The sequence below is a fragment of the Gallus gallus genome, chromosome 15 (assembly GCF_016699485.2).
Source record: "Gallus gallus isolate bGalGal1 chromosome 15, bGalGal1.mat.broiler.GRCg7b, whole genome shotgun sequence".
NCBI lineage: Eukaryota > Metazoa > Chordata > Aves > Galliformes > Phasianidae > Gallus > Gallus gallus.
The window spans coordinates 11,669,009-11,692,340 of record NC_052546.1 but is presented as its reverse complement, the minus strand read 5'-3'; the positions used below and the strand labels follow the sequence as shown (position 1 = coordinate 11,692,340).

General features: G+C 42.4%; 1 protein-coding gene across 1 annotated transcript in view; it reads right to left on the bottom strand.

Annotated features, from left to right (window-relative positions):
- MED13L (mediator complex subunit 13L) overlaps positions 1-23,332 on the bottom strand; it is a 180,567-nt gene that overhangs the window by 49,008 nt on the left and 108,227 nt on the right. The window contains exons 5-7 of the mRNA XM_015294868.4: positions 2,209-2,354; positions 741-935; positions 172-363 (exon numbers count right to left, since the gene is read on the bottom strand). Coding sequence (XP_015150354.2) covers positions 172-363; positions 741-935; positions 2,209-2,354 — 533 coding nt within the window. The remainder of the gene's footprint in view (positions 1-171; positions 364-740; positions 936-2,208; positions 2,355-23,332) is intronic.

The window sequence follows — 23,332 nt, the reverse complement described above, 5'->3', positions numbered from 1 at the left end:
TGTCTTCGGGATTGTTTAGAAGATCAGTTTTCATTTATCACAGATCTATGGAAAAAGCTGTCTCTTAAATCTCAGTCTATTTCCTGTCTTTAATCTGCTACTGTTCACACACTTATCTTCACATATGCAAAGATGAAATAGCAACTCCAGGCTGTTAGGCTTATTGCTTACCCATAACAGCCTGCTCTGGAGAAGTAGGTGGAGTGAGAGGCATTCCACAGGTACTAGAAGGATCTTTCACGCTTCCAAGCCCCTGCTGCCCCACATTTATATGGCCTCCAGTATTGGCAGCGTTCTGTGACATGGGGATGTCACTCTGGGAGATGAGAACAAAGGCTGAAGGATACACCATCCTTACACCACCTATAATGAAATGGAAAAACAAAAGTCTTAAACATAGCATATAATATTCAGCAGCCCTAGCCGCTTCCACTCGTTTTCAATGTCAATTAGGCAAAACTTGTCTGAAATACAAAGAGCTAAGGAATTTTACATACTAATAAACATTCAACCCTCTATAACCAGTACAGGGATGAAACAAGGAGCTTGATAATGTGAATAATAGCATGTGGGATACAGGGAGTAAAGAAGCTCGAGGCAAGATAACTAGTCAGATGTTCCAGTGTCAAGAGAGCTACAAGAGAAGATAGGAAAATTATAATAGCTGTTTCTGATTAATTAGATTTTTTTTTAAAGCATGTGGAAGAAAATAATGCTTCAGGCAGAATACTGAAACTTACCAACAATGACTTCAACTGCCACAGGGAAATCGTTGTCATATCCCAGCGCTTCTTCCTCTTTCATGCCTTCTTTTTTCTTCAGCACCATAGGGTAAAAATACTGCCATTCCTCCATCAGCTTACGAGTTGCTGGGTCTGACATCTTATATGACTGACCCGTGAGTGTACCATTCAAACCATAAGGACTCACCAAAACTGCAAAATAAGAATAACAGTGCTTACAGTATGTACATTTCAATTACCTGTCAGCCATTCTCTGCCTAGCTTGGCTCACTATTCCATTTGTATGCTGATTTAAGGACCTGTCTTCAAGGAAAAACCACTGGAAAATCAGGTAAGGGTGAGAATTTAAGGCTTCATTACACTGCACTAGCTTCTTGTAAGGCTGTCCTTATTGAGCTAAAAACAGACCTTTTTGCAGTTTAGATTAATAATATCCATAACAAATTTATCTAAGTGTACTGGAACAACACTCATTGGTAAAGGGATGACCATACATGGAAGTAATAGGAGACAGACATTTAACAATAGCTTTTACCAGCAACACAGGTTCTAAAGCCTTCTCAGTGGTAAAAAGGATAGCAAACCAAACCTGAAGAAGACTACAGTTGTGACAAATAGGGATAATGAGTTGCTCAACGCAAGTATTTCCATTTGAACTTCATTTTGCTTTTAGTTATATTTAAGACAGCAAGAAACTTAGTTTTTTGAAACAAAATCTTAAGTGGTTTAAGAGTCTACTGTTCTGTCAAAACTTTACATCTTGTAATGAAATATTCTTCAACCAAGCTTCTTCAAACATTCGTCTTCTAGTCTTTGGGTGTTGCTTCATTTCAGTGCTTAATTTTATAAAGATCTCTTGTTTTAATTACTTTGAAATTATCATTTCAGTCTGTAATGACTCAATGGCTGAAATACTCTAAATTTTAGAGGTAGAGCATTGCACAGCAATTGCATCATGTATTAAGCAGCTTTAACTTAACTCTGTAAAACCCCGATTCTATGATTCTACACTTCTAATTGTTTACATAGGCAAATGTATAGTCATAGATGCTTCAACATTTCATTCTTTCCGATGCATTTTCAACTTTACTTACTATTCGTATACCTATACTACTTAATTTAAGGGTTTGAAGCCACTGATGGAGACACCACTCAAGATGAAGTACATTCATTTCTTAAAATAACAATTCACCTTCTAAAAAATAAATTATTACGTATGCGTACTTTCAGAGATAACATTCATAAACAGAAAGCTCTAGAACATTTGCACATCATTTATGTCTAGCTATTGTTTTGAGGTCCTATCAACATTTTCCTTTATGTTCCCACCTTCCTGAATAGAAACAGAGCTCTTTAAAGAGTTACTTATTTTAACTCATCTCTGAAGATAACATCACCAGGAGCAGGTTCTTCCCACGCAGGAGTGAGGTTTAAATGGACCACATTCCCAAACCACCTCCTTTACCTTGGAATGGCGACGGAGAGGACTGGGCCATATGGATATGCTCTTCGTTGATCAGGTAGATTGGCTGGTGCTGAGCAATCTCCACACTGGTGCACACATTGCTTTCCCCGTGAAGAAAGAATGTGAAGGCACACGACAAATGCTCACTGGAGATGGGGGGAGACAGAAGAGAAAGGAATTTGTTAACATGTTAGTGAACATGATCATAGGAGCTAGTGATTTCATAGCCCTAGGAAGCTAAAGTACACGCCTGTCACTTGTGGCCACTGAGTACCAGTTCATCACCTGACTGATAACCAGGTACAACAGCAGCGCCCGTTGCTAAACAACTATTTAGCAGTGCTGGCACCTATCTCAAAGATTTGTTTCCCTGCTTGTGTCGATTAGTAAGATCTTTACAAACAAAAGGGACTTTACCTGGGGCTCAAGAGATAAAGAGCATTCAGTAAGTAACAGCAGTTCTTCAAAATCAACTCTACAGCTGATTCAAACTGAACAGAACAGGAAAGGTGCCTGTTCAACACCTTATGAGACCCTACTTTAGAGAAGATAAGAGCACATGAATATTACAAGAAGCTGATGATGGTCTGAAATGAACTGTGGTTTTGTCACTGACGATTAAACTTAATATGAAGTGGACGGTATTTTAAACTTTCCCACTTTATTCTACCTATAAAATAACCTCCCATCACTGCTAACTGCTTGCTGGCAAATCCCTTGACACAAAGTCACAAGGAAACAAAACGCATTTCATGCTTTTTATTTATCATTTTAATCACCTGAAACTTGCCGAAGCTGAAGAAGCAGCTATGCAGTGACTTTTCAGCCCAGTACAGAGCTGCACACAACGGGTGAGCTGCTGCTGGCTTTGGCACTGGGCTGGCCATGATGCAGCCTGCATTAACTACCTTCACCAGAAAGAAACACAGACAACTCAGCAATTCCACTTGAGTATTTAAGACAACCAAGTGCTCAACTGCTGTCAGTTATGTTTAAACAAAGGCACTGATGGTCTAGAACAGGAAGCTGCATTAATCCCAATAATCTCTGAATGACTCTATGCGTCATGTAGAACTGTACTGAGAGCCTCCAACAGTGGCACAGAGAAACAGACAATGGTCAGCTGAGAAAATCCAGAGAGAAAAGGTTACTTATATTACAGATTGGTGCTATCATTCTGTCCTCAGAACTACTTTGTAGCAATCAATTAACACTATGAAATGAAAGGTTTTATTAGATTTTCATTTTCATGAGGGAAAGAAATGTCAGGTCGTTGCGCTCTGTCATCAGTGTTATAGAAGTAAATTGCTCGTTAATTTACACAGCAAGTGGCAGGTGAGAACAGAATGGCTTCAGGTGTTTCTGTCCATCTACCTTTCTTGCCCCACGTAAAAGGAAAGACAAAAATGAGAATGAACTGTGAGCATCCACGACACAAACAAAAAAGACGAACTGTTTAATCAAAACTCATTACTTCCTTGACATAGGACAAATATAAAGAAGACTTTAATAAATAAAAAGAGGATGAGAACTCTGGTCTAAGATCAAGCGGAGATAATCCCAGCAGAGAAATCTGTGTGCAGCAGGTCAGCCTCTCTAAGTCACCATTTTCAGCTCCCGTCTTTAGGATATTACACAGAAATCCTCCCAGTTCTGCAAGCTTCCTGCAGTGTTGGACTGCAAAAGTCCTGCCTGTCCTCCATAGAACACAAGGAAAACACCTTCTGGGACCACACAGGATCCTGTCAAGTGGTCTGGTGCGAACAAATCCCATGCAATCCTACACAAAATTCACAGCTAACCACAAACACTGTCAGAATAAGAGATGGACAACATCAAGAGGTTAAAAGACAAAAGATGTTTGTTTTTGCAGGGAATTTTTTGCATCCCAGTGACTTCTCCAGCATAGATCAGCTAACACCAAAATTAATTGTTACGTTTAGAAAATTAAAGGGGAAAATAATAATGAAAGAAGAGTATTAAGTCTGCTTTAATTTCCAGAAAATACAATCCAAGAATAACTGCCATGATCGTGACCAGCATTAAATACTTGACCAGTGTAGGAGGACGACCACCAGCCCCAGCCCCACAGCACACTGCTCTGGCCCTCCCATAGCCCCTCACGGGTCCGTGCCTTCCTGTGCCCCCAGCCTTCCTGCCAATGGGCTGCAGGAGAATGCACAGTTACGGGATGCTGTGCTCCCTCTGGTGCCAGTGTCAAGGCTTTAAGGTCAGCTTTCAGGACCAAAAGTAATAATGATGAAGGCCTGGGGACTTCCTACGTTCCTAATAAGCTTCTGGCAGACTCTGAGTAAAACATTTACTTTAGTAACAAATACAGATTTTATTTCAAGAAAACAGCATCAGAGCACTATGATGTCCCCTAGTCAGGAACGTGTGCTCCAGCCAGAGACATTCCTGGCTTCAGTGCGTCTGACACCATTCCTGAAATGCCAAGCTGCAGAAATCACTCCTGCTGCAGATGTGAGACGCTGCTAAGCAGGATTCACACAAAGCTCCCTGAGCTACACACAGCCTTCGGGAACAGCGGCAGCTCTTCAGATGCATTACACATCAGAGCTGCACGAGTGGCTCCGAAGCCTGGTGGTGCCTTACCACACTGTGTTACCAATGCCCTGTGCCTGTGACAGAGCTTGAGCTCTCGCAGAGCTGGCAGAGGCACAGAGGAATGGCTGAACGTGAGGTGCAGATCAGACTGCTCCTGACACCGGGCAGCACTATGTTCAGACAGATATTCTATATTTTATTTAAATCTATCTCAACCCTGTTCAAAACCCAAAGCTGACAGGCTTTTGAAAACCCACTCTACTATCTCAACAGATTTTTGAACTTACTCATTTCTGTTCTTTTTCTTTCTTATCTCCCTGACACTCCAAGCATCAGAAACCACCAGAGGCACGTGAGATGGCTTCCCAGCAGCTCCTGCTCCACAAAGCCTGCCGGGCCCCACATGGTGCCTGCTCACAGCAAGCACAGTCACAGACGTACTATGAAACCCAACCTGCTGCACTAAACGTGTTCCTTGCATGAAGGAACAACGACAGAAGGACTGTGACCAGCTTTAGAACTGTTTGTGAGCCTGTGCTGCTGCCCAGATGAAAGGATGAAGGGATGGTCTCCAAGCTGCGGCCATACGAGCGGCCTGCCCGAGGCCCTGGTCCCCCGGCACAGGGTCCAAAACAGAAAGCTGACAACCACCTAAGCATCTGATGGATTAAAAAAAACCATGCAGTTGGAAGTATTTAAACTTATTTAAGCCCTGGGCACGGTGTGAAGACAAAATGCTTAGTGACATACCCATGAGCTCAGCATGATGCACACCTTGGCCAGCTGCATTCAGCTGACCACGACTGAGGGTGTGAGGTGTAATTCACGCAGTCAGTGCCACCGGAGACAGCGGTCGCTGCCGAAGTCTTCCATCACAAAATTTCAATGCAGGTTTCCACAAGACCTATGTTTTTTATCCTACCTTTGTAACAATTAAACGCGTCTTAAAGAATGCCAATTGTGCCTGTGTTACCCTATGCAGGCTCTTTCCCTGCAGAAACTTATCCCTCCTTCACAGCTGACTGACAGCCTCCACGGTTACGGGGTGCCATTCCCAAACAGAGTGCTTGATGTTATTTCCAGCTAGAGCTGCATTTAGACCAAGCTCTAAAAATGCTGAGCACTGTAGCCTTGAGCCAGCAAATTCTTGAGCGTACACTTTAAGGACTCTTTCCAATATATTTACTGAGGGAGAGACTTGCTACAGTTGAAATCATCAGTTAAATAGAAGGCTCCTATTAATAGAAATACGAGGAAAAAATACCACACCCCAGTTCCACAGTGACCGTTATCCCACGTCAGTTCACTTAATTGTACTTTGAATCTGTTCTCTGTGTTTAGTTTCTAACGTTGAAGAGCAAGGAAGTTGATAAGAAAAAGCCCCAAAGAGAAACAGCAGTGCCATATAATCTTTTGTAACACAAGCAAACGCCTGTGCTCTCCTCGGTGTTATCAGCTCTTCTGTGTTTTTTTCCCCAGTTTGTCATACAAAGGAAACAAGATGCATAACACAGAAATCCTTTCAATAAGGAGCATTTGCATGAATCAGACCTTCAATCTGGCATCTCATCACCACTACTGACAGCAACCGTCTTTCAGATTATTTCCTCTGGGCCTTCATTACCTTAAATAACCTCGGAGATAGCCAGAAAGGTAACCGAGTTGCTTGTTCATGTAATATTTAGGACCTCCCATAATCTTTCTAAGCACCAATCCCCAGGTTACTATAAAGGACTTAAAGGGAAATACATGAAGTTAAATTTATGTACGTATAAAAATCAGACAAGGACTATGAAAACACGACCAGGTTTAAACTACACAACGTTGGCAGAGAAAGAGCATCTGACGGATTTATTGTCTTACTCTTCCTCTATGTTGTAGGTTTATATAAATACCCAATGGAAGCTCAGCTGGTCTGCATTCAAACTCTTTAAAGAGCTTATTTCCACACAATTAATCTCAGTGAAGAAAATGCTAAAGAATCGCATTTCATAACTGAGTTCTGAATGCACGTACCAAATGGGAACATGTACAGGAGGAACAGATCGAGCACTCTGACAAACGTTATTATCTCTCACTCTAAATTAAGACTGTATGTACTACTTGTTCCAAAATCCTCTTGTTACCAGAACAGTTCTTGAAATTGTTGTTCATCATCATAAATGTAACCTCAGACTTTGGCATGCTTTTGCTATCTTGAAGCACACTTAAAACTCTCCCTACAACAGCCACCAGCACACTGAGCTCGAGCTCCTTCCATGCTGCCATTAACCTCCTGGTTCTCCCATTTGTAAGCAATTATTAAAACACTGCCCATCAATTATTTTATGAAGAATAATCTCTACTGCTTTTCCAGTACCCCTCAAAATAACATAATAAAGTCTGATCTTGGAAAGAGGCAGCGGTAATCCCCACGCGTTAGGAAAACATGCCATCACAATGAGACTAATCACTTGCTTGAGGTGGACTATAAAAAAAGGAGGGCATGAACATACTCAGCACCAATATGAGCAGCAGGGAGAACACAATGCCATCAGTTGCTTTGGATCTGTCTCACACAGTAGGACAGCTCTTGGTGGGTTACAAGGGTGGTGTGGGCAGGAGATGGCAGCACCCCAACACCCCACAGCCTACAACACCCACCAGCAGGCAGCAGAAAGCTAATGTTACCCACATGGATGGTCTGGAAACAGCCCTAGAGCTGGGGGTGCCCCAGAACCCCTCCTGCTGCCATCAGGGTTGGCTGTCTGCAGGGCTGGGGACTGCCACCTGGCTGCTCCAGTGTGAGGCAGAGCATGCACGTGGCACACCTTGTGCTCACAAGCAACCCATGATATACTCTGCCTACCAGCTGGACTGTGAATGCTGCCCATCTGAAATAAGATCAATTATGTTATTTGGAAGTACAGCTTGAGTAGCTCGCAACATGCAAACATTTAAGAAACGTGGTACAATTAACACCAGTTTTTTGTGAAAACCACAACCAAACCAGAACAGAAAGCACTGCTAGCCATGAGATGAGCAGAGTTTTGGGACGTAGCACCTCCCAGTGAGCAGCTGGCAGCACAGGGCCTCTGTAGCAGGCACGAGACTCACACAGCTGCTGCACGCCATGGCCTCAAGTGCTGCTCAGCTGCAGCCCACAGCCTGTTTTGTGCTCTCTTGGAAGAAGGGAAACGGACATTGGGAGAACTCTGGATACACGGGGAAAACAATGCACATGTCCATAGCTGTTTCAGCTGCTTCTGCCCAAAGTCACAAGTTTTCACATTGCAAAAAGTAAGAGCACAGGAGGCCAACTTGTAGATTGGGTCGTGCTGCTTCGGCAGCTGCTCTCTCCCTCTGCTTTCTCTCTGTTGGCAGGAGGAGCATACAGAGTACTGCAATTCCCAGAACTGCCCAGGCCTTCCCATGATTGGGCTTCAGACATCAATATGTTGTCTCACATGTTCTGTTGGTATTTTTTTTTTTTAATGCCTGAGATATATTTAATGTTTGCATTACAGATTCGCTATCTCAACACCTCCTCAGTTGTCACCAGCACCTCTCACCAAGGCTCACACCCCTCACCCTCCACCCTCATCCTCTCACCAGCCCCTGCTCCCCCCTCCCACAACACACAGGGGGGCACAGGGGATCTGCAGTTTGTACTCCGAATGACAACATCAATCTGCAGCATGACAAGGCCACGACAGTACAAGTTCTAGTCCACGTTGTTGGAACTGCTGCACATCCCATTAGCCAACACTTGGAGGAGTAATTATGTTGTAGCCTTTATGTACAAGATGTACTTCAAATCTTTGCTGGAGGAAAGGTCATGTCCAACGCACATAACCTTTTATATACGCAGCATAAACTGCTCTGTGCTCTCCAAGCTGGCTGGTTATGAAGACTGAGATTAAGACAGTCCCATTTATTTATTTATTTATTTTAATGACCTTAATAAGGATGGACTGAGCTACACACAGAGCAGAACTTCTGTGCCCTACGAACACTGTACTGTGAAACTACATCAGCTGAGGAGGGAAGTTTTCACCCTTCTGGACAGAAAATCACCAGGCTTTTGCCGTACAAATCCTGCACAGAGGAACATGTTCTGCAGTAACAGTCACAGTAGCTCTCCCTTAAAACTGTACTTATATAGAAGTAGGCAATTTTTTTACAACGCATTAAAACAGTTTTAATATTTAGTTTGCTTATTACGAATGGATTGTTTAACCTCTCTAAGTAGCATGCCCAGCCCACTGCATTGTGGCCATGCACAACTGAAGTAGCAGAGTTACTCCTCTCATCCAATGAGGAATGAAACGGCGTAATGCGTGAGTGCTTGTGTCATGTGCATGGGAATACAGGGCAACGACAGGCAGCAAGAGAAGGCAGGCCAGTGCACCTGCTGACACAGACACCAACCTGTTTGAAGTCAGAGCAACAGCTAAATGCTGATATTTTACTTAAATCTAGTTTTCATTGAAGCTTTAGGCACTGGTGACTGCTGAATGCATTTTGTTTTTATTTGTGGTGCAGTTCAGAGTAGGGCAGACTGAGAACCACAACTATTTTCAAGTATTTAATACTGCAATATCAAAAAATGAACCTGTTAGTTATCACATCCATTATGAATACCAACTCATACTGACAAACTTTGTCACTTTTTATGATGGTGTAACTGGATCTGTGGACAAGGGAAGGACAAGTGATGTCATCTCTCTGGATTTCAGAAAGGACTTTCACAGAGTACCCCATAACATCCTTCCCTCCAAATTGGAAGGATATGGATTTGATGAGTGGACTGTTTGATGGATGAGGAACCGGTTGTGAGACCATACCCAGGCAGCGATGGCCAATTTTCAATGTCAGGCACTACGGTGATGGGGCACTGGCACAGGCTGCCCAGAGAGGTATTGGACGCCCCATCCTTGGCGACACCCAAGGTCAGGCTGGATGGGGCTCTGAACACCTACTGAGCTGTAGACGTCTCTGTTCATTGCAGGGGGGTTGGACTAGATGACCTTTAAGGGTCTCTTCCAACTCAAACAATTCTATGATTCTATGATGACACCTGGGATCTTGCTGATTCAGGAAATACAGCTGTTGTGACCACACTTCTATTGCAGGAAAGAATACAGTCTTTACAGCAAAATCCCAAAATGTCATAAGGAGAAAAAAAAAAAACAAAAAAAAAACCCATCAAGGTGATTAAAGAGATGTCCATGTTGATGCTCATTTTTACTAATTCTAAACATCCTTAGGAAAAAATAAGTATGTCCTTAACAATGTCAGGAACTTGCTCTTAACTGTGCCACTCTCAGTAGATGTTTTGAAAACAAAAGCAGTTGTTAATAACTACAAAATGAACTGTGTTGTCAGAATGGACACAATCTTTCTTGCCTTACCCCAGCATACTCAAAAAAAAGCAACAGGAAAAACTGCTTTTAAAATGTCCAAAATCACCTCTACCTTCATCCTTCTGACCTGCCCCATTACCACCTCACCTTCCTCATGACTCAATGGATTTAGAGAGACAGAGCATGAAACAGATTCCACCGGAAAATTCATTTCCACAAAAGATCTAATGCTCCATATGGTGGGACTGCAGCTGGACAAGCACACATATCCAAAATGACACACAGTACTCATGGCACTGAGTTACATGTTAGGTTAAACGTAACTCAAAAAACCAATCTGTGCTGTGCTCTTGGCATTTCATCCAATAAAGGCGGGCATAAAATCACCTCTGAATTGTTATGAGCAGTTCTGCTCTGCAGACCAGGACTGAAAAACATCCTTCTGAGTATTAATAACCTAAAATCAAGAACAAGCCTGACTAATGCTGATGGAGACTGGCCAACCAACTGCTCCATTCTTTTTCAGCCTAAGGCATAAACTGACCTTTTCTCAGCAGCTCAGTACAGCAAAGTTTAAACCCTGGATCGCCCTAAATTACACTTTCCTTGCTAATTTTATCGCAGATCACGCAGCTCTCAATCACCTGGTCTCACCAAGCGAGCGGCATTAGAATCACCAACCAGCACAGTTGTAACGGGATTCACTGGGGTGTCCCAAAGCCACAGGGAAGCTGAAACCTTGAGAAGAGGTGGCTGCCCTTCATCCCCCACAAAGATGCTGCCAGCAGCATCCAGCAGCAGTACAGAAGCAGTATCCTTCCTCTCCACAATGGTCTGATGCTGCCCTAGGACTAGCAGCAGTCCTGCTCCTAGGAAGAAAAGGCAAGGGAACTGCAGAGAGTCCGAGAGCTGGTACATGTCAGGGACCAGCACATCATAAGCACGTCTGTGGGATCTGGATGATGGAAGTAAGAAGGCTCTCATCAAATTAGGTTAGCAGCTTTCAGTATTACACTCTAAATGCGCTAGGTGCATGCCAAGTCCAGTTAGTGATCCAATCATGTGCCACCTCGAAATGAAAAGAATATTTAACAAACAAAGGCACATAAGAGTATCAAACCACGTTTACATTAGGAGCTTCACTTTCATACTATTAAGTGTATTAAAGAGTATTGCTGCTACTCTGGGAGCAAAGCCCTGGGTTACTCTTTTTTGCTAAACACATCCTTGTTGCACAGATTCCTCCCATGGCACACATACATCTGCCACCACATCTTGCTCTTTATTCCACAAGATTCACATTTCTGAAATACTTTTTATTATATGGGATAATACAAAATATCTTCCAAAGGAAAAAAGTAATATATATACATATTCATATACCAAAAATCACTCAAATTGTATCTTGATGGTTATATCAAAGTTTGCTTTGAAAGCTACAAATTTCAGGTGTTCAACTTTTATCTCAACAGCAATTTGTTACAAAATTATCACTCACAATGCCTCTGTAATGGGAAAGAATACTGTGATGCAGATAAACACTACTGTATGTATTTTAGGGGTACTGTATAATTATCATAGAATCACAGGATGGTTGGGGTTGCAAGAGGAACCTTTAAGATCATGTAGCTCCAACCCCCTGCTATAAGGCAGGGACACCTCCCACCAGATCAGGCTGCTCATGGCCCCATCCATCCTGGCCTTGAATGTAAAGACCGAAATCCCACGTTATCTTTTGTATAGAGAAGGCCATGTATTGGTACAAGTAACGGTTCTCTGTTTTTCAGTACCCAAGAAAACATTTCTCAGTGTGGGAACACCCAGCACGGTGCTGTTCAGACCAGGCTACAGAGACAAAAAAAAAAGAACAAAAGCAGCTGTCAGCCACTCCAAAACAAACCTAAGCAGAACGCACGCGGTGTGCGGGGCAATAACGCCCAAACAGCAGGTGATGCTCAGCTTGCTGTCAGCACCAGGGCGATGCGAAGCAGACTGAAATCACTGCCACTTCAGCACTGCTCCTTGCAGCACATGTTTCAAGAGACAGACGTGTCCAGCTGCAAATGTACTGTTTTCCATATCTTCAAAGATAAGACTGTTATACATAAATCCTAAAAGTGGGCCTCAAAATGATGAAATCTGAGATCTCATAAAAGAAGACAAATGTTCCCAATAATAAAGGAAACTAATTTTCTAAAAAGCATGTGCTCTTCTTTGTCATTGCTTTCAGACTAATTTAAGCAGTGCTGGCACAGTAATATCAATCCATAGTATTTTACAAGCTAATAGACACTACAATTAATTTGCTGTATCTCAATTTAAATTACTTTTCCAATCAGTCACAGATACGCTCTCCAGACTTGCACTCAGGCTCTGCTCCCAGTGAAGACAGCAGAGCACAGAAATGCAGAACATCTTGATGTCTGAGTCACAACACAAACACAGCAGCAGACACCGCTGCCCCTTGCAGCAAGGCTCCTGAGCAGACGCTTCTTTTTGCTGCCTGCTAATGTAGGTTAATGCACCCTTCCTGCCTTCACCCCCATGAAAGCTGCATGCTATTATCCAAAGTAGCATTATATTAGATTAAGGCCATTCAGGAAGGATATTCTTGAACAAATATGGCAAACTGGAAGGGAAAGAAGGGACATGAGCCTGTACTTGGTTGTCATTAAGGTCACCAAAGATGAAATTGCATTTATCAGTCTCATTGACACAAAGTACATCAAGCAAGGCCAGTTGGTTCCCTCAACACAAAAAAATAGGAAAAATGTTATTCTTAAAATCTAAAAATGACCAATGCACTTCTGATCTTCCACTTCAAACGGCTGCTTCCAGTATGAAGTGGAAGTAAATGAACTGCATCATCACTTTTGCACCACATTCTCACAAAAAACAAAACCAACAATGAAGTCATCTGCTATTAAATCCATGCGCCCACTTCTCAGTGCTGCCTGCTGCTGCTCTTCCAGCAGGGGAACGCTGGCACTGAGCTCCCTGCAGGAGCGGCCCCACTCCCCACACACAGCCCGGCTCCTCCTGACCACCTCCGAGCAATTTAGCAGTGACAACTGGAAGCAGGATTTGCAAACGTGGGAAGACGTGACTCCCCTCTGTGGTGGTTTCTCTCCCTAAACAAATCTGCTGATACCTTTACATAATTATAAAGCTACGACACTAAGCCTGCATTTAAATTACAGAGCATGAAGCAATACGAAACTTGACAGAGAGCTTTAATATTCCTAGACTTGCAGCTAACCTCTTAATTTTGCCAGAGGACAGCACTGCTATAGAACGAATGCCTTTTTTGTCCCCTAACAAGGAACAAAAGAGATCCAACCATACCCTGACTCAACTGAACCAACAAAAAAAAAAAATCCCCAGCAAAGCACTTAAATCCCCCCGCACTTCTGAGCACACCTCATCAAGGACTGAGGAGCTCAGTGCTCTCTTGAAGAAGGATGTGATGCCCTTCGCACTGCTGCTGAAGAGCACGAGGCTTAATGAGCTGCACAAAATGGGCCCAAAGTTTGGGGAGGGTTCAACCCCACTCCGCTCCCAACACGGCTTCAGAGAAACTGACCATCCTTCACTGCATTATCTGTAAAAGCGGCTGCATGGGATGTAAACACCTCCTGCCACACAAGCAGCTCAGTGCTGTCAGCCTGCTACCAGCTGTCCCTCCAGAAGATGGCTGTGCAGAATTATTTCATACGCAACCATTACGCAGTATGCTCACAATTCATGGAATAAATTTTGTGATCCAAAACCATATTAAACAACATGTAGAAAACACTAAAACCATGAAAAATGCATCAATTTGTTCATTGCCATGCGTTTGTGATCTTTCCACTTTCAGAGTACATTTTAATTGACTAGTTTAGAGACCAATTAATCCTTTTATATTTAAGTCAATCACTGAATCCTCTCCAAATAATTTAGCTTCTCCATGCTCTCTCCCACTTGATGTCCCTGGGGAGTGAATGCAGTTGAAACAGGTGGCACACAAATCATGATTAGCAATAGAGAAAGAACTGCATTAAGAGGGATACAAAGCATTAAAACTAAAGCCTTACAATTTAGTCAGCCGTATTCCCTGTCTGGTTTCTACCTCTCCCTCTCCCCATCACATCCCTCATTTTTTCTTTCTTAAGTGACAATTTCATTTGTTCTAGTGTTTTTCTCCATGGCACCTGATCTTCCCCTCTTCTATCTTTTGTACATCTAAACTACTGCTAAATTGGCTTGAATTATCTCCAGAAGGTAACGCCTTGCTTGCCATCTCGTTTCTTAACTTAAAAGCCCCCCGATTTCAAGTTCCTTAATAACCACCTTCCTTCTAGGATTACTCTTCCATAATCAGAATTGCTTTTCTTCTTGCCAAGCACACGCCCCAGCTTAACAAAATCAGTCCCACCACTTCACTTCATGGCGCTTTACAAACACTACGACTTCTTAGGAGATGCTCGAAAGTCATGTGGTATCAAAGAGAGGAAGAGTTGGATCTGTCATCCAAGGACAGCATTACGGAGGTAGGTAACAGAGTTAGCAGATAGCACCCATATCCTGTAAGCTGGTTTTGTAGATGGTAAACATATATATAAATATATATGGGGTTTTTTTTTGCCCATTAAAATGACTCAAAATCTCACTCATATTAGAACTGGACAGGACATTGGCTTTCCCTGTATATAACACACTAAATGGTAACAGAATGAACACGGGATTTCTCTGCTACACAGTGAAGTACATTTGAAAATGGGTCACAGTGCTCATCACTGCTATCAGCTACCCAGGCAGGCAAAGAATCTGAAAAGGAGAAATATTTCAAATAAACCACAGTTAAAAACACCTCCTAAGTACGTGAGGCTTAAATGAACAGAACTTAAACAAATGAAAGGTATCACTTCTGTACACTGGTCCAACAATTTCAACAGTCACACAGACATGTGACAAACAGATCATCTGAAAATTGTCCTAAGAACACAACTCGAGGAAATAACACAAGGACAAATTGCTGTTCTGCTGTATTGACTACAACACTTGTTGCTCTCTGTTGCACCAGGTAATCTCATAACGCCAATTACTTCCCCTTAGTTTCTCCCTTATATAAAGAACAACTTTCTATCTGAAATAACAAGCAGCACAGCCACACAAAAAACTCCTGTGGTGAGAGGTATTTTACATACATGCCGGGCTTAGTAGTTATGGGCCTTACAAGAAGGGAAGTACAGGCAGAACTGCAGAGCGCTTAACCAAAGCAGAGCTCTGGTGGGCAGCACAGTGAAGCAGTGACCCCAGAGGAGCCCCATACCATTTATTGACCCTCAGCCTTCAGCTACGATAAAGGAGAAGCAGCCCACATACAAACAGGTTCTGAACCTCCTATTCTGAAATGCAAACCTCTGTGCAAGCCCTAAGCAGGCTACTTCATTGCCTCCATGCTGCTGGCTGAGGATGGCAGTGCTGACTACAGTCCAAAAAGGGCAATGAGGGTAAAACACCAACTGGAAGAGCCAGCCTCACCCGTTATTTACCACGCAGGAAGCTCTGCTCTCGCACACACACAAGCATCGTGTGCAGATGTGCACACCTGCAACTCTGAGAGCCTCACAAAGCAGCATGCATGGAGAAAAGACAGAGTTTGCCCTATCTCCAAACCAGCATCAGGTAGTGCCCTGAAAGGAAATCCAAATGGAAAGGCTGACTTCTACACGCTGGATGTGCGTGCTATTGGAAGGAAAAGTAGCTACACTGCCTCAGACCTACGAAGCACTTAGACTGCACAAAGTTCATGAAAGCTTTCTGAAAGCCCCAAAGACTTCATTATTGCCAACAAGTCACTGAAATTTGGCAAGACTTTCTCAAGGTCAAAACATTTACTTCATGCATTCAATTAAATCCTGCTGAATTTTGACTGAATTACAGGGTGAAGAAAAAATAAATAACCGCTTCCCAATTCCAATTCTTCTTTCCACCTTCCTGTCTCCCCATCCCCCAGGTACAACTTGACAACCAGCCAACATCTCTGACCATTTCAACTCGAGTCCCCACTGGAGCTATTACCATCACCATCCTGTTCCGGAAGAATCCAAGCACAGAGAACACAGATGTCATCAGTAAACGTGGGAGAAGAGAATTGAGTTAGACTGAAATCACATCCAAACCCCTCTGTATAATTTGTGGCTTCACGATCCAAGATCCTCTACTCTTGTTTTTTAAGCTTCTAGCTCTCGCAAGTCCCAAAGCCTCACCACCTATGAAGTGAAGAAGCCATGCTTACTCTGACAGACACCAAGGTTTTGTTCCTCAGAGGCCTCTCTAAAAGAACCCGCAGAGCTGCAGCATGGGGCTGGCTGCTGGCCCTACTTGTAGCCCTATTGCTCCTTAGTACTCAACAGCTCAGAACGAGCGAGGCAGCTCAGGAACAGCTCTTTGCTCCTTGTCCAGAGTTCCTGGTGTGGTTTGGGTGCAGAGCTGCTCCATTCCCTGCGTGTCCCACTGGAATCAGCGCAGCCCCACACTGCCCTCCGCACGCATGGAAAGAGCTATCAGCAGGAAACAAAAATTTCTTGTTAACATTCAGTTGCTCTCTTTCACCCCTCAGATGTGCAGGCAGTCCGTGCAATACTGTGCTCACGTGCCTTATGAAAGAGATGAGTTGCTTCCTTTTGAAAATATTCTGGTCAGTGACAGTCATGTTCATGAATCTGATTTCTATAAGGAAAAACAAGGCACACAAAAAAGCTTTTGAAGATGTAAGCACAATAGTGCTGTTTCCACAGAGACCTTGCGCTTCTGTCACACACTTGAATACCTGTCTGCACATACACCTTTATCAAGCTCCCTTCTTCCAGCACAATCAACCACTGCATGAGATACACTGAAGTATTCTAGCAGTACAGACATGCAAATACAGGTGGGCAGGAGAGCAAAGCCAGAGTGAAGAGGATAACGTGGGGGCTTTTCTGTGGTACAGATTGGTACAACAGGACAGAAATGGGAAGAAAGGAATAGAGAATGTGTGCAGTTAGTTCACTTCCCCCTTTAGCATTTGATTTTCCTTGATATGCCAACTGCCCACCCAACAGAGCTACCAGAAAGATACAAGCTGATGGTTGATTTTTAGTGATCTATTAAAAAATTCCACTGTAAAACAAGAGGGCCTTGAGATGCCGAAATACCATTATTTAAGGATGGCAATAGACACATTGCACCAAAAGTTCCTAATGCACTTCTTTGTTGTGTCCTAATTTCTCTGACCTTATTGCTGGGGCAATGACAGAACCAGTCCATGGAAGCATCCTTACCTCTAGGAAGGCAGAAGACAAGTCCTAACCAGCATTTCACATTTTAGATTTAAATTCTGGAGTAAGACGTAATGGTTTGTCCCAAATCGGCACAGAACAAAGTTATAAAGTGCTGCTTAACAATACTGCAAGTTCCCTCTGCTCTCACCCTGAGGAGTAACAGAGGTAGTCCTGCCCACGTGAATCTTTTATTCTTCCATTTCCTCAGGACAGATGAAAAGCCTACAAAACTCCTAGGAGCATTTAGTCCAGAGATGGAACCACCAGTGACTGGAAAACACTCAGCAAACTCCTCATCCAAAATCTGTGCGTTCACTCATGAAATGACTCTGATGCTAAAACGAGATCTGTGTGCATGCTTCAAATTTAAAGCAGTTAATTTTACAGCTGTCACATGAAGGAAATGTATTTGGGATGGCCCACACAAAATACATTAGCAAGAAATCGTCATAATCTGAGTGACTCAGTCAGATGTACAGCCTACCTCAATTAGAGCACTGGGCATCCAACTGAGGCTAAAGCTGTTGGAAATTGTTATACCGGGTGCTTCTCAGGGTTGGGCTACAGGTAATCGCCTTGTGCACATAATTAACAGACTCCTCCAAATGGCCGATTGCTCTCTTTTAATGTTTTTGCATTACCAATACATAATAACAACATACACTTCATAAAGATTGGGCTTCACGGTCTTTTAAAAAACAGCTGGGAAGCACAAGCTGAATTCACAGAAGAGCAATAACCTTCAGAACATCTGAACTTCAACAAAGTGCCTTGGAGTGCTCTGAACAGCACTCCGAATTAAGAAAATATTTTCATTTATTTGAATTTTATCTTTCCTACATTTCCCAATTTTTCTTAATTAAATGTATTAATCAGAAAGAGAAGGAAAATAATCAGTATTTAAAATGCAATTCTAATTTCTTACTTTGTATAGCGGAGAGTGGTTTCTGAGATCTTGACTCTAAGGCTAAGTTGGCAGGTCTCCACAGAGAATTACTGCTCAAAGCCCTGAAATTCTCTTTCTATCCTTACCCTGCATCCTGTCAGAACAAATCCAACACATTTATCATCTGAGCTTAAGATTTCTCTTTGCATGTGAGATAAAAACAGAAATCAGTCGTGCAAAGAAGACTGGAGCCAATCATTCGTCTGGTCAAACACGGAGCACAACGTGGACTTCAGTTGTGCAGAGGCCCTATGCTCTTTAATTCCACCCAAAACATTACCTTTTATTATTACTTTTACACTCATACACAGAGAATAAATAGACATCATCAGGCTTAAATATCTTTAAATATCTTTAATCTTTGGGCTCAACCATGAAATATATTATTCCTTCATTTTAATGCAACAGTGTCTTCCTAGCATCAGAATTACCTACAAGCAGATTTTGAGAAGATCACCTTACTGCATTCCTTCCTTATTCCCACCTTGATCAAACTGGAGTACATAACAGAATAATGAATTTCAAATGTTGTTTCAAGTCAGACTGGATCTTCCCCTTGATGGAAAATGAAAGCACTTCTGTAACTTCCCACCACATTCCCCCTGCCCTCCAAGCACTCCCACGTTATTGAAGGAAAGGCTGGAGAGTGTGTGTGTGTGTAGGGCCAAAACCCTGCTGGGTGAGTGGGGGGAAGTCCTGCACCTTCCCAATATCCCTGCTGTGCCAGCAAAGCGGGCACATGCAATAGCAATGGCAGGAGAAGCAGCATCCTCCAGCTGGGGGCAAGGTCACAGCTGAGAGGGACATGGGGGGAGCAGAAATGTCCCACTCCATGTGTGCACGCTGAGTGCACACTGTTTGAGAGCTGCAAAACATGCACCCCTACTTTGGCAATGCAATCGGAATGACTGAAGTTTCAGGAACTCACTGCACTTTGTGCAGATTGAAAATGCACTGTTTCATGGCAGGGTAATACTGGTAGGCATGTTTATGGATAATATTTTTATGTACAAATATTATGAATGCAGATTCCAACTGGACTGACTGTTTATTGGTAATGTATTTCCAAAGAAAATCACACGGGTACTTTATGTCTAAGAGCAGAAAACAGATGAGATGTCAGAAGCGATAAAAGATTTTCCTGCATCCCTGATGAGGACTCAGCTTGTTGGACACAGCATTCATACATTTATGTCTTATTTCATTAACTCTCTGGTAAAAGCAGCCTAAGCTAAGCATTGCCCTGGTACTGCTCCTGTCCTCTTTGACAAGGGGGATGAAATAAACAATTCCAATGTAATACCTCCTATGTCACTGAAGAAATTCCCTTTCTGTACTTTAAACTACTCAGGAGTAAAAGAAATAGAATGCTATTATAAGAGCAGTTTTTATCTCCCTGTAACACCATCATCACTTTAAATAAAACTTGCAGAATGCCCTATGTCAGCAGTTAGCAGGAAAATACATCTCACTCCAATACATCCCAGCATTACATCTTCTCCCATACCTACAAGCAACAGAGAATGGTTACTTACCATTATTAGTACCCTGTAACTTCCTACACTTTGTAATAAATTGACAAAATGGAATAAAGATGAAAAATAACACCACAGATTAAGAGAAGATGCTGAAGGTTGGTAAATGTAAAGAAAGCACCAGAGCAAACTGGCTGGAGAAATGCTGGAGCTGTGAATCAAATTTCAACTCATCACAGAGAAAACAGCGAATATATGAATGAACTCAAACTTTCTGCAAAGACAGAGGACTGATGATTCAATGGGTGAGAGACTTGAGCCTGGAGCAGGGCAGCAATCTCTCCTCACACCATGTCACTTCTTGGTCAAACCCAGTTACTTAAGGCTAAGTGTACAAGGATCCAAGGCCACAAGTTTCTTGTGCATTCTGCATGCTCCTTTTTCCATTTTTAAGATGCTGCCAGTTAACACAGGATTTCAGAGATACAAAAGAATACTTCTGTCCTAAAATTACATTTAAAATTAGTGCTCAAAGCAGTAAGAGTCTTCGTTGCACCGGCAAATGTGACAGGGATTGTGAACATCTTATATTTTGACACTGAGCAACTTGCAATGAGTATCAGTAATGAGACAATTTGTTTTGTCAGTGTGCATGCATTATACAAAATCGAGTAACATTATGCAAAGAAGCTGCACATTTGTACTTCACCTAAGTACAGCTTTCAGAAAGTATCTGCTCAGAGAAAGAAAAAGATAAAAACCAAAATAGATTTGCGAATATATATATTTACATATTCATATGTGACAATGACTTCTGTCGCACATGTAGTCAGTTTCAAAATGAGACCTGTATGGAAAATTCTGGATTGATCTTCTACTGCTTTGTTGCAGTAAAAGTGCTGGGGAAGCTGAGAGGTTGGTGGTTAAGTTATGGCTGGAAACAGGCAACTACAGGTGCTGCATACCCTTCCTGGAGGAGTTTCTGTGTCCAGTGATGGGACAAGGTACTCTTCCTATTTCAGACTCAGTAGAGGACCATTCGTGTGATTAAGTAAAAGCTGTTCTTTATGGCACTTCTGTGAACATCCTAAAAAGAGTTATGAATTGGAAACAGTTCGTCTCATCCAGTACATCCACTCGGCTCACCTGATCCATTTCACTGATTTCTTCTTGGGGGAAAGAAAAAAAGAATCCAGAGTACAAATGTGATTATTTATCTTAAGCTGAAGAGTGTGGAATATTGAGATAGGATTTTCAGGTGTAAAAACACTTCAAAGCATCTGCTGGTATGAAGAGGGAAGCTCCAATCCCCCTCAGACCTAACCATGCCAGCTAAAGCCCCACTATGCACGAATCTACATAAGCACAGCATTACTCTTTGCTAGCATGAATTATTTCTCTTGAGAACTGCTTTACACCATTTTAATGAAATAATTCCTGCACGTTTCAGCTGTACTGTGATTAGCCAGGCCTGCTGGCTCATTTCTCCACACGGCGAGCAGAGGAAGATTTTTCCAGCAGTACTGGCTGAGTCACTATGGTCAACTATTAGTGCTGAGTATCCTGAGGTGCACACACTGAAAACCAATCTTTTTCATTACATGTGAGTAGCAGCTGCTGGAAACAAGGCATCCATGCACATATACTACAAAATGTCTGTAAAAGCATACATATAGTTATCATACCATACCTATTCACATACATACATATGAACTGTAAACATAATGTCATCTCAGTATAAAAACAGACAGTATTTCACAGGCAGTTACATTGTTGTTGGGATGTGCAGAAGAGGAAAACATCTTGCAGTACAAAATTTCTGCACTAAGATATGTAATAACTTAAAGAATGGATGGGTATTAGGAATATAAGCAGTGATAGTAAAAACAGCACCTCACAGCAAGTTCTGTAGGTAATTACTGATGCCTATGCATGAACCAATACATAGCCCTGTTTGGGTACAGCATACTCCAGTTGTTGCCAAAGAATTACACCATATGAAACAGATTACAGATTGGATTCGTTATTGTTTCATTTTTTTCTTAAGCAAACGATGCCAAGACTCTCGAAGCACCTAAAACACGTCTCACGAGGACTTTGTCATTAGCCATGCCTTCCCATTCAGTCTGTGCTTCCATAACATAACAAAGGCCGATCCAAGCGAGCCCTACAATTTCCACTTCTAAAACTCACTTCATAAAGCAGAAAGGATTTCAATTTTCCAGCAGCCACAGCAACTCAAAGGTGCAGACAAAAAAAAAATCTGTTTGGATGGACACCAAATTTTAATAGATACGAAATTCTGAAAGAAATCTAAATCTGGGAAAACTGTTTAGAATGGAAACACACAAGACAGCCTGTTTTTGTAAGAACTGCGTCGATTTAATATCAAGGCAGGAGACTGCCATCAAATGGCTTTAGCAGCTCTGCTTTCCTTGTGTTCGGATCAATTCATGAGCCGAGTAGGAGAGAAGACTTCCTTCAGGGTTGAAAGGGTAATTTAGTTTCTGTGGTCCATTAATTCCCTGGCTTCTTTCCCCAGACTGCTCATTAGCACGAAGTGCAGTGATGAGTTTCAGAACATGGAAATTGAAACAGTATCTACAAAATTCCTCCATACAACGATTACAAAACATCTATCAGAATTAACAAAGCTTTGAAATGTTCTGACCTAGAATTCATACCGGCGGCCTGCACCAATAACCACGTTTACCTTTAAAAATGATTCAAAGTCAATTAATTGCATTATTCATGGCTTCTCACAGTCATTCATCAGCATTTAAGCCAACAGCCTCCAAACAAACTAGTTTTACTTCTGCCATCCTGGTAACAAATGGAGGTGACGCATCGCTCGCAATCACAAGGTTAAACAGATCATTACAAACAAACCACAAGTCTTCAATATTATCTGATCCTATCAAATGCTGCACACACAGAGGAACACGCATGTAAGTTTAGGAACAAAGAATTCCTTCAGTCAACAGCATAGATGCGTTAGGAGTGGTAAGAAAAAGATTTCAGATTACACTTCATGTGTTCCCATCCTATACCTCAGGGCACGGTGCTTCAATTCTCAAACCAGGAGCATAAACCTGAGGAACAAGTAATTCTCTTCTTAATTCCATGCTCAATTCCAAAACTCTAAGCAGATTTTCAGCAGGAAAAAAACACCTGAGTAAAGGCATACACTCACATTCAAAGAAACGCTTTACAAGATTAGGCTTCATTGCTAACACTTGACAAGCAAGCACAAACATTGCCTCATTTCCCACAGCCCGTGACGTCTGCAGCAGGCATGTGTTCTGTAACCAACTCCTCCTGACAGAAGCAAGGAAAAAATCTTCAGTGACAAGTACACCTTGCCAGTGCCCAGCACGAGGACCTCAAAGGCCTGAAGCAGCTCTAGCCATTGCATATGGCAGGGCTGCCTTGTGCTCATCAAACTACTGAAGTGCAGGAGAGAGCGCGCACTACAAAGTA